We start from the raw sequence: 12154 nt of genomic DNA on the forward strand, positions 1-12154 counted from the left end.
TAATTTCGATGGAACAATATCCTTTACTACGATAAACCCATCTATAACGATATTTTTATGAGGTTTGAAAACCGCTACAACGATATTTTCATGTTTCGCTCAAAAAATATATCCTTCAATATATATTTTTTTAAATTCTGTACAAATTTCAGTTCTTCCGAGGACGTCTAATGATATCGGTACAGTCAGCCCCGCTTAATCAGATATTAACGATTCTGGTATACCATATCCCATTAAGCGGAGAATAATTCAATTGCCATTTTACAACGTTAGTTTGTATATTGAAAACCGATGGAGGATCAACATTAATAAAGCTATGGATTTTTTTTGGAACGTTCGTATTCTTTTATTGATTTTTTCAAAATTTGTTTTTGAATTCGTTATAATGGATTTTTCATTTCATAATGTTGGCAATCGCAATGTATTGTTTCTAAATATTGTTCATCACATTGTACTTAAGGATTAGAAACGTTTTCGTGACAACGAGATTTTTTTCACTATGACGGTATTCGTTAAAACTGGATTCGACCTGTATATCATAAACACTTTTTCATAGCTAACTACAATACAGTAAAACCTCGATAAGTCATCACCACAAGTTATCGAAAAATTATGACGGCTTAAGCGGAGTTCCGTCAGTTTTAATGTGCAATGTTATGAAAAAATCGTATAAATTTAAAATAATGACATTTATTAAAGCATGAATCAAAATAACAATATATTAATAAAATTTATACACTGGTGAAATAAATTAAGAGAATTTTCATATTTTATCGAATTTCATGAAAAGAACTGAGCTGAATGTAAAACCACTGCTTCTAGACAAAAATGCACATCTTGTACGTCAAATACGTAAGCGTACACGTGTGTGTAGGCGGAGCCAGTAGAGAAACAGGCTTTATAAGCGCGCGTAAGTTAAGACGCATTTCGTTAGCTAGCACACCTCGGCGAATTTCTTGGTGTTATTTTGCAGCAATCGGTTAATTTCAAATTGTAACAGTAAAAACGAGTAACCACCAACGTTTGGATGATGAAATGAGGTGGCGAATTGTGGGGAGGCTAGAAGCAGGCCAATCTCAAGTCCAGATTTGTAGAGAGTTCAATTTAACGCCCAGCGTCGTGTGTAAGTTATGGAAACAGTTCCAGGATACCGGATCCATCGAGAGAAAGCCTGGGCAAGGTCGTGCAAGAGCCACGACGGCCAGAGAAGATCGCCATTTGTCGATTATAGCGAGGCGTAACAGGAGTGCTGCAGCTTCTCAGCTCTCTCGCGACTCGTATGCAGCCACAGGAACCCGTGTATCAAGGGTGACTATTTCCAAAAGACTTCATGAGAGAGGGTTGTTTGTAGGAAGACTTGCTGTTTGCGTCCCGCTCACTTCTACGGACAGGAGAATCCGTTTATCATGGTGCAGAGAGCATAGAGATTGGAGTATGGATCAATGGGCGACCGTTCTCACCGATTCTCGCCGTACGTTCATATGGAGAGAACCAGGGACCCGCTACCTACCCTCCAATGTCCGCGAAATCGACATTATGGCGGAAGAGGTTTAATGGTCTGGGCAGGCACAGTGAGGTTCTTCTGTATCGGTGGATAACTAACGGTTCAACAGTTATTTGAGTTAAAACGGACGTAAGTTTACATGCTATATAAAAATGGCGTGAAATTTGGTAATGAATCGAAAGAGTGGCCAGAAATAGGTTAACGAAACAAGGCAGAAGGAACTTTATTTAATTCAGGATCTTTTCTTGGGCTTATATATTATTTATGAATAGAAAATAAATTTTTTCTAGTTGAAAAAAAAATACTATACACACGTACAAAATTTTATTTACGGTAGAAACAACAACACCAATGAATTTGCTGTATTATTGGCTATTAAAAGAGAACTTCAGTTTGGTTTTTTTTTAGGAAGCTAAGTGAATTAAATGCGAATTTATTCCGCAAAAGTGAGTGTGAAGTTTTTTAATAGAACTTTTCATCTTGACGTTAATATGAGGTGAATAGATTTTTGTTCCGACGGAGATATCTTGTCTGAACTTGTCTGGGGTTTTGAATAAGCGCTTATGGAAATCCCAACACTTATGATGTTATGTTAATTAACATCTCACGTCGTTCATATAATACTTTTTATACTACCCTTCATTCTACTCGCGTGTATGAATGGTTCATCAATAATTCATGCTCCGGGTACTTCATAAGATGTATTTTATTTACTAATTTTCGTTTTTTTGTTCGTATGAAATACCTGACATGTTTTATAAACTTTTACGTTTTGACAAGATGCCAAAAAGAAATAAGAAATTCTTGGTGAGAAATGAACTTTACCGTCTATTTGTTCATATTTAATTAATGCACTAATTACCAATTCTTCAGAGTTTAAATGAAAGTAGACTTTCGCCAAAGGGTATTTATCAGTAGTTTCCATCTTCAACAAAGTGGAATAAAATAAAATTAGATATAACCTTAACCGTAAAAAAGACTAAACTAATCACCATCATTGTGAGTGGGAAGGGAAAAAATGGTTCAGTATTTCTATTGGCGAGATTTCAAGGACACGAACGCTCTCCAAGCATTAATTATATAAATAAAATTATCATTATTAAGCACTAAATCACATTGATAGGAGAGAGACAAATTTTATTCATTATTCTAAACATTTCTCATCGCAACATTTTAAGCTTGTTAATCAGAGTTTATCAAGATTTGAATGAGTTGCCAAATTGATGCTGATTGAGCTCAATTTTTGCGGTTATTAAATATGTTGACGCTAAAACTATTCACATTTGTTCTTGTTGCAATGGGATGAATATTGAAAATGGAAATGACAATCTTACTCACACGCTACTACGCATTTTTGTACATGATATATAAACACGGGGAAAATATTTTCCGTTTTTTTTTGTTTTATACTTAATTATTGTTAACAATTGATTTAAGAGCTGGAATACAATATTAGAGAATTTGATTCCCTGAATCAATTGAAAGATCCCTATATAATTAGTTAATTTATGAAAGCTATTAAGAAACAATCACTCTGTAGTGACTTTTCTTGGGAACTGTTTGCTAATTCGAGTTACGTTATTATTGAAATTTTCTCAGTGGTTTGAAAATTTAATAATAATTTTAAATAACAACAAATTTTAAAATTAGTTTTGAAAATTAAGAAAAGTTTAAATGTGTTTGAAAACTAAGTTAATTTAATGGTCTTGAAAAATAAATGCTTGTAATTCTTTCAAAATTTTCAATTTCTTTAACTTTGAATTTTTTAAAATTTTGAACTTATTTTTTCGTATTTTTTAAATTAAAAAAATGATTACCTCCATTTGAATTTTCTGACTTTTGCTTCTTCTTAATTCATTCTATTTAGTTTCCTAATAAAACACTTTCGTTTAATTTCTATTAGTTTTTTATTTATTTCAATTCAAACAAAAATTTCCATAAAATAAGTAAAAATATTTCAATGCAACTTTTTGTGTTTCTTGTGCTCTTATAGTTTTTTTCCGTTTTTTATTTATTTCTACATTTCTTTTTTTGTACACAATTATGTTTTATTTATGCTGAATAATCTACATTTCTTATTTTACAAATTTGTGATCTTCAGTAAGAGAAATGCAGGCTTTTTTGGTGATTTTCCCCCTTGTATTTTATAGTAAAAAAAGGTCCTGAATTTCTTCATCAATTCTTAAGTTTTTTTAAAACATTTGAAGTAATTTGTTTTTCAATTTTCAAAAAATTTGGAAGTTCTAATATTCTATTTTCTTATATTTAATATTTCGTAATAATTTTTTCAACCCTCTATGGTTTCGTATATTGACATGCATCATACATGTCAAATACGTGGTGGTAGTGGTAAAAAAAAAGAGCACAACAGCAACAACACACAACAACCATTTTATACCAATTTCTTTCCTCAATTTTTTTTCCTTTTAGAAAATACATCTTTTAGTGTCATTTCAATGCAAAACACGGGTATATAAGTACGAAATTTTTTTATCTATAAAGAGTTGATTTCCTGTCGGTATCATTTTTTGAGCGCTGATGAAATATTTTACGCGTTTTTAGATAGCTGTAAAATCGCACCAAATTGAGGGGGATCGGGAATGAAATTCGAGGTAAAACTATTCACCTATGCTAGGCAAAATTTTAACTGTTCATAAATAAAATTAAAATCTAGACTCTAACTGTATATTTCACCCTTACAATTTTCCATTTTAGCTAATTAAAAAAATCACTCTAATCATCTAAGTAGCTGTGTTGATGCATTTTCCAATTAAAAATACGCTAACATCACCAATTAACATCCGTATTTTCTAAAAAAAATTTGAGTAATCTTTTATGGAGGTAGAACAGCGTTTCTCGACCTATGGTCCGTGCACCAGATGTCGCCTGCAACGATGGCATAGGTGGAGCGCAGGCAAACTTGATAAAATTATTCACCCATGGTAATATTGATATTAATATTAATATCCATGTGGGTTCAAATAAAATTATGCTTTCATACTTAAGTTCATCATACATCATCGAATAGAATGCAGGAAATTGCGGTCCTAAATACGGGACATCATCAATTATCATCAAAAATATTGTCAGAAGTAGCTACAATAATTAAAATTCCAAAAAAAAAAAAAAAAAAAATTGAGGACAGAATGTTAAATCTGACAAAAATGAGAGACGAATATATATAATTTTTGCATAATCATCATAATATAATTTATATCATGAAAACGCTGTGTATTCACGACTTTAGCAAATATTACAAATTCAAATAAGTATCGTCGTATAAAACACACACACACACACGCGCGCGCGAAAATTACAGGAATGTCCCGTGATACGGGGCACAGGTGGCCCGTCAAAATTTCTTTTTTCAAAATAAAAATGTTTTTTCCCTTATTTGAATATTTATAAGTTCCCATAATCAAATAATAAAAAAAAACGGCGAAACAAAAAATTCTGTTGGGAGGGAAAGAGAAAATCTTTTTATACGATTTATAAAGGACTCGGGATATATTATCAAATTATGTCGTAAAGAAAGTAAGAAATATGTCTTTTACATATTTATTTGATCTTCGCTGTTATTAGTGGGCCTTGGAGAGAAGGATTCGAAAAAAAAAAAAAAGACAAATGGTTTTGCTCAGCTTTAATGTGAAAAATGGATCTCTGGAACAGAAATATAACATATAGTAAATTTTCTTTTCACGGACAAGGGTTACACATCGCATCATATATTTTCTGCAAAAAAAATGATAGATGAAGTCCTAAAGAAGAAGAAGAAAAAAAAAAAGAAACGCGGAAAGTTCTACTAGAAGTAGCATTTATCCGCAAGATAAACAACGATGATGTTGTATTTCAGTAACTCATTCGCAACAAGCAATGAATGAATCAATGGATTTGGCATTGAGAAATAGAGCTTTTCCGCGATCTTTTTGAACGATACCATCGATTGTATGGCTCAATATTTCATATTGCTGTTTAATATAAATGGAGATCTCTATGTGTATTGTCTGATATCAGCATTTCTCAACCTTTCTAACCCCCAAGGACCACTAAAATGTCTGAAACAATTCGACGGACCACAGTAGTAAAGTAAGAGCGTATGTCCCGTAAAATACGGGACATTCAAGAGCAGGAATAAAATACATATAAACGGAAATGCCGGTGTTTTATATAATATATTTTTGGCCGTTCTAATTTTTTAGTAAAATTGTCCAATTTTTTCCACGGAGCTTATCTGAATTTTTAATCTTTACTAGAATCAGGAATAAAGATAATTTTCGTGTCATAAATTATATTATGATAATTAGGTATGAATATAAATAAATATTCATCTCGCATGTTTGCCTCACATGTTTCAAATGTTTTTCCTTGAATATTTCAGCTTACTGCAATTTCCAGTAGCTTTTAATTTCTCGTATATTGGCAATCTCTCAGCAATTTCAGCAACAAATGGTAGTTTTGCCAACTTATGGGAACCTTTTTTAGTGACAATAGGCGACCGGAATCTACGGTATTTTTCTCTCGATGGAATATGGTCAATCAATAATGTTGAATGTTTTTTTTCGGGAATTACAATCAAAATGCCCATTGTTCGCTTACTTTTCAGTGATTTTAGCAATAATTTTCATTTTTGACTAGGTTTAATGATATCCCGTACTTGAGATCGCAGTTTTTTGCATTTCTGTCAATATGGTATGATTATCTTAAGTGAAGGTCCAATTTTTATTTGAACCCATAAAGATATTACTAATATCAATTACAACAATTGAGTAGCTATCCATTCAGTTAGAAGTAAGTTACCAAGTCTGTCTGCGGACCACCTATGACATCGTCACGGACCACATCTGGTCCGCGGACTATGAGTTGAGAAACGCTGGTCAAAACATATGGGTGAGGAAATAAACATCGAAAAGATAAATTAGATATCATTTGTGTTTTTGGTACATCCTCGTTCAAGATTATTAACCAGTAATTGTGACACGATTATCCATCACTACGTTACCCGAAATGCACTGCACGCCGCTTAAATGTGATCACATCGAGGGAAGAATGATATCAGACTTTCAATATTTTTTCAAAAAGATATTGAAAGATAATATCTATCTGATAATGATACCCGATTGATAAGTATGACCGAAAAAAAACCCCGTTGTAAGTACGACGACCATGTCCTGTTTGACAAAAATGTGATAACAGATTTTTTCAATAGTCGGTAGTATTTTTCTCACTTATAAAATTTTATTTATAACCGATAATTTTATTATCTATAATACCCGGCGTGCCCGGGATATTTTCACTTACTGAAAGCATTAAATAAGTGACAAACCATTGCAAAGGCATATGCATGTCCGAAATGCATTGCTAGGGAATCACGGTAACCAAAGTAAACGTTCAGGAAAGTGATTGTTGAGGCCCAGGAGCCATTGTTGCCCAACAATAGTTTTTTTTTGCCCATTTCGGGCATTTGCCCTGCTCTGACGAACTTTTTAAGTAGCTTATCGTTCAAGTCGGGCTCCGTTTGGTATAGTACATGAAAATTCGGTGATGATCGGTCTAAAATTGTAGATTTGTATAGATAGATAGAACTCTGCTCGCACCCCCGGACTGATGCAAAGCAACTTACTTCCGTTACCTCAAAAGAGGCAGAGTTGTGTCTTAAAAAGCTGGCAAAAATTCATAGCAATACCCCCTCCCCCCATTCCTTATCCTGTGCTCGTAAGCATTTGAATACACCACAGAAAATAAATTTTATATATATAAAACCTTGATTGTATATTAAAAAAATTGCCTTTGATGATGCCAATTTGAATTCTAATCATACGATCTGTGAGTGTCGGATATAATCGGTAGTTTACTACATTAGTTGTTGAGCTCACTGAAAGACTCAAAATTGTAAAAAAACGATGTAATAATATCTTTATTTACACAAAAGGAAAGTAGATAAACGCAATAATATGCATATTTTTCAAATACAAACATCAAGTTACTTAACATCGATTACCATGCATTATAACACGGCATAACTTGTAACACTTTACATGTATAAAAATGATACTTCTCGAGATTGATATTCGAAAAAAAAAATTCCGATTTTACCTTAAGCAGTTTTTATGAATTAATTCGAGGATTTCAAAATCTTTCTTTCTATGAGATTGTGTAATTGGATGAATCTTCGTTGGAACTTAGTTTAGCCGAGGCCCATCATCATCTACAGCAATGTGTTTTTTAGCCTTTTTTTTCTCTCACCATAACTATAAACCATGTTTTCCTCTCGCGGCCCTCTCATCCAATAGTGAGACTTTGTTTTTGACATTTGAATAAATTTATAGTGACAAAAATTTTTATTAGTCGATATCCGCACTCCTAGGCCAGAGTTCAGTGAGCTTCCTTCTTATGGAGATGCTATGAGATTGGGTCGTCTAAACTAGTGTTTCTCAATGTTTTTTTTTTTTGCCCGGGCAGCATCCCCCCCCCCCCCATCTCTTCCATACCTTCTCCGGGTCACTTCCATCCTCGTCCAAGAACGAAATCCTTTCTACATGTTGAATTGATTCTTTTGAATAAATTTACATTGAACAAAAATTTCTTTAATGAAGTCGATCTCCGGACCCCTGATTCAGTGAAGGTTCTTGTGGGGGGGGGGGTCTATGCAGTGCCGTTCCGTCAGCCTCAGCCCTTGGGAAAAATTTTGATATGGGGGAGGGCCGTACTTAGCTAGAAATAACAGCTTATATATATATTTATATATTTTCGAAAATTATGGTACCAGATTTTATCATGTAGAGCCTCCATGGACATCAGTGCTCGGATGACTCCCATGCATTCAGATTGCTCTGATTCTGTGCAGGACCATCTTAATAGCACCGGGGACTCCTTACCTGGCTAGAAGTGCCTATCAATACATGCCGTACTTATTTTCGAAAAAAAATAAGGCCAGATCTTATTATGATGCCCCTTCCCCCTTTATGCTCTCGAGACACTTGGGCTGTATCTGAGTGGCACTCTTGTGTTAAGACGGCACTGGGTTTATAGACACTTCTATTCGATTCTAAAAAATATAAAAGTTACACTTTTAGCTTAATATTTCACTCAGAAGCTTTATTTTTTTTTCACGTCTGAATTCACCCCCCCCCCCCAGCAGACTGTCATAGCTTCCCTTCAACTTTATTTTCACCCGTAGCTCCCTTGGAATATATCTGGATCACAAGGGGGCCAAATGCCCCCAGATTGAGAAACACAGGCCTAAACCTCATGGGCGTCCGAAATGTGATGTACTGGGGAGGGGGCATACTAAGCTTGAAGGTAGGACTTGTATGGACATTAGAGCAATGCCTGGAAAGCCCTGGTTCTATGGGCAATTCTGTTGGATTGTAAAATTAATCATAATTCCACCCCGCCACTACATATTCCACTTTTCTTCGTGTCATTTCTTCACTTATAATTTTTCACAGCTGTATAAGCTTCATTTGACTTTTTGCCACGGCTCCCCCTTTCATTTTATATTCACCCGGGGGCCCATTCAGATCACCCCAGCACCGCTATATGGCCCCATTTCGGGAAACACTGATCTGCAGTAGGATCAATAATGGGAGGACCCGATCACGGTGCCCTCTGCCGAATCAAAATGATCAGAAATAAAGAGAGCAACACCGTCTGTCTCAATCATTGACTTTTAGGTTAAAGGGTTATTCTCTACAGGCTCTTATTTGGCTGGAAGTTATCAGATTAAATATTTCCATTCTTTGTGATGAACCATAATAAAAAATCTCGTTGTCATTTCAGCTACCTATGGGCCTGCACGGTGGGACCTATATGGTCCTACACATTCTGGACAACCTGGACATTAGGTGTCAACAGTGACTTCATTTACGAGGGACTTTATATATATTAGGTTTCACGTCAGTCGTAATTAGCTCAGGTTTTCATAAGCAGTAATCACGTTATTTTCAAGATCATGGGTGACAAAACTTGTACAAGTGCTGTATTTAGACCTAGAGCACTGCTTCATACCGATTGGTTCCAAAGGATTCGGAAATAGTGCACGTTTGTTTTCAGTTCTGCAAGTTGACGCCGTTACGGTTTGGTTAAAAAAAGAATCTGAAATTCAGGCTTTTTTAATCGAACCGTAACAGTCAGGTCTGTTTCATAACGTGCCGTAGTCCGTACGAGCTGACGTCATGCATGACGTCATTGGTCAAACACAACCTACTGCGTTCGCATTGCTACCCTGTTGATTAGGATATTTTGCAATCACTGTGCTGCCCATTTTACTGAATTCTTTCCAAAATTATCTTTTCAATTATTCATTAGTATTTGTATATTTATTTTGGCTTGCTTCGTTGAACCGTTTAAACATTTAAAATAAGAAATTTTGCATTTGCTTATGAGGTAAAATCCACTGAGAATATTTTTCTCAGTGGATCTCATCCATTTCAGTTGAATCACGTACGTTAGTTAACTTTTATGAGGTTGATTGAAAGCCAGCTCGAGGCCGATAATTTGAATCACCTTTTGAACTTTCTAATAATTTTGATTATCTTTTTGTTTTCATTTGAATCAGGTGTAGCTTCTGGAAGTGTTGACTTCGTTATTACCAATAACAACTGCAACATAAAACATAGAAAGCACGTGTAACAAAAATTTCCTTATGTACAATGTCTGAAGTTATTATTTTAAAATTGAATGCTAATATCAAAAGACACTGTAACTCATAAACTTGCATTTAACCCATTTGTTAGCTTACAGATTATAAAAAGATTTTAGCACGCGCTCATACCTGTACTAAAGCAACACCAGGAACGAGAGATCACTCACTTAAAACAGTAAAATAAGTAACTGAAATCGCTCCCCGTCAATTCAGCACATATTGTGTGCTGATGTCGTTTGAGCAGTGACGTCACGCAGTAGCTCCGAAACCACACCCACTGAGCCAAGGTGGAAAGCAGGACTTCAGAGGGATGAAACATCCCTTACAATAAAGTACTGGTGACAGTGCCGACTTGCAGAATAGCACCCTTATGCCCGAAGCAGAATAGCACCCGTTTGCGCAGGAAGGTTATTACCTTCCTGCGCAAACGAATGGCCATTTTCCGAACATATTATGCTCATTCAAACCATCCTGGTAAATTATCATTGAAAACAGCAACATTAAAATTTTGGGGTTAACACTCATCAAAATATTTTTGCTGATCGACATGTTCTGAATGGGGAGTATCATCATTGCTCAAAAGCGAAAAAGAAAATATTATTCACAATATAATGATGGAAATTTGCATTTCATCAAGATATGCGCTTTATCACAAAAATGAACTCATAGTAGGAAGTCTGATAGTAAAAATTTACAACTGAATAAAATTGGCGTATACAATACATACATATCACAAATCATCTCGAAATGTTGGAGCGTAATTAAAAATTATTAACCACATCGAGAGAGCACGGACAAGATCACACCAAACCGTGATTAGTAACGGCGCAAATGCATGCAATGTTTTTTTAACACACATTATTATCAGAGTTAATGATGTTTTTTTTCTTTTTTTCAGACGAATTCAGAACTATTTACTAGGATCAGACATCAGGACGAGTTTTTTAAATGCTTTCCTGAATTCGACATTGAAAATAGTGTAGATGACGGGGTTGACGCAGCTGTTGATGTATCCCAGCCAGGTCGTGAGCAAAAAAGCAGTGACACCCGGTCTGCATTCGTTTGTCTGTAGTTTGATGCAGATCGCGTCCAGGATGTTGCAGGTGAAGAATGGTACCCAGCATATCAAGAAAACACCTACGGAGACAACAACAAAAATGTTACTAGAAAGAATTTCAGGGCATTTTGACATCACTTTCTAATCTAAATGTTTTTCCTAGTCCAGTGATTTAACCCTTTCAGACCCACAAATGTGTGGGTAGCTTTTTCCTCACTGCAGAATTTTTATTTTGACCGCAGGGAGTTAAGCCCTGATTTAAAGGATTGTGCAAGTTTTGAGTTGGACATATAATGATATGGACTTTTTGGGGGCTTTAATCAGAGGGCAGCACTTAAATTTGAACTTTCAGGGTTTTTTTAAAAATTCCTTCCAGGAAAAAAGGGCTTGCGGAAAAAATGTGATTTATTACATAAAATTTTGGGGATTTTTTTATGTGAATATGAATATATAGGCCTATATATCCTGCATAATCTGGGCTGAAAACATTTGAACGAGATTTGAAAAAAAAAATTGAAAAATAAAGATTTGACATTTTTATGTTTTTAATGAATTTTTTTGAGTATCAAAAATACAAAAAAAAAATTTTGAAAATTGCAAAAGGTTAAAAAATTTCTCGGTTCTGAAAGGGCCTAAAGCTCTGAAGTAGTGGTTCCCAACGGATTGTAGGGGTGGTACCTCTAGGGGTGGGTAAGTGATTGATCATTCAGGGATACGGAGGAAAAATAATCTTCATTTGCGACTGAATTTGTAAGGAAAAACTATATAAGCTATTTGTTGGCATAGTATACAAGTATATACAAACAAGTATATGTTCTCCTCTCCGTACATTATTTTCTGGGTTCGAACGCTTCCTGTGCATTTCTAGTTGTACGAAAGCCTCCTATGCATAGGAGCAGGTATGCCTTTTACGCCTTCTGAGTATTTCTAGAAATAAAAGCCTCCTATG

At 34.8% G+C, this 12154-nt stretch overlaps 1 protein-coding gene across 1 annotated transcript in view; it reads right to left on the minus strand.

Moving 5' to 3' along the window:
• Window positions 1–7454: 7454 nt before the first annotated feature.
• LOC149076115 (dopamine D2-like receptor) overlaps window positions 7455–12154 on the minus strand; it is a 129623-nt gene continuing 124923 nt past the window's right edge. The window contains exon 5 of the mRNA XM_089243644.1: window positions 7455–11285. Coding sequence (XP_089099770.1) covers window positions 11059–11285 — 227 coding nt within the window. The 3' untranslated portion in view covers window positions 7455–11058. The remainder of the gene's footprint in view (window positions 11286–12154) is intronic.

This window comes from Pholcus phalangioides, unplaced genomic scaffold, assembly GCF_987345545.1.
Source record: "Pholcus phalangioides strain wild (caught in Gottingen) unplaced genomic scaffold, Ppha-v1.0 ptg000015l_1, whole genome shotgun sequence".
In the NCBI taxonomy this organism is placed as follows: Eukaryota; Metazoa; Arthropoda; class Arachnida; order Araneae; family Pholcidae; genus Pholcus; species Pholcus phalangioides.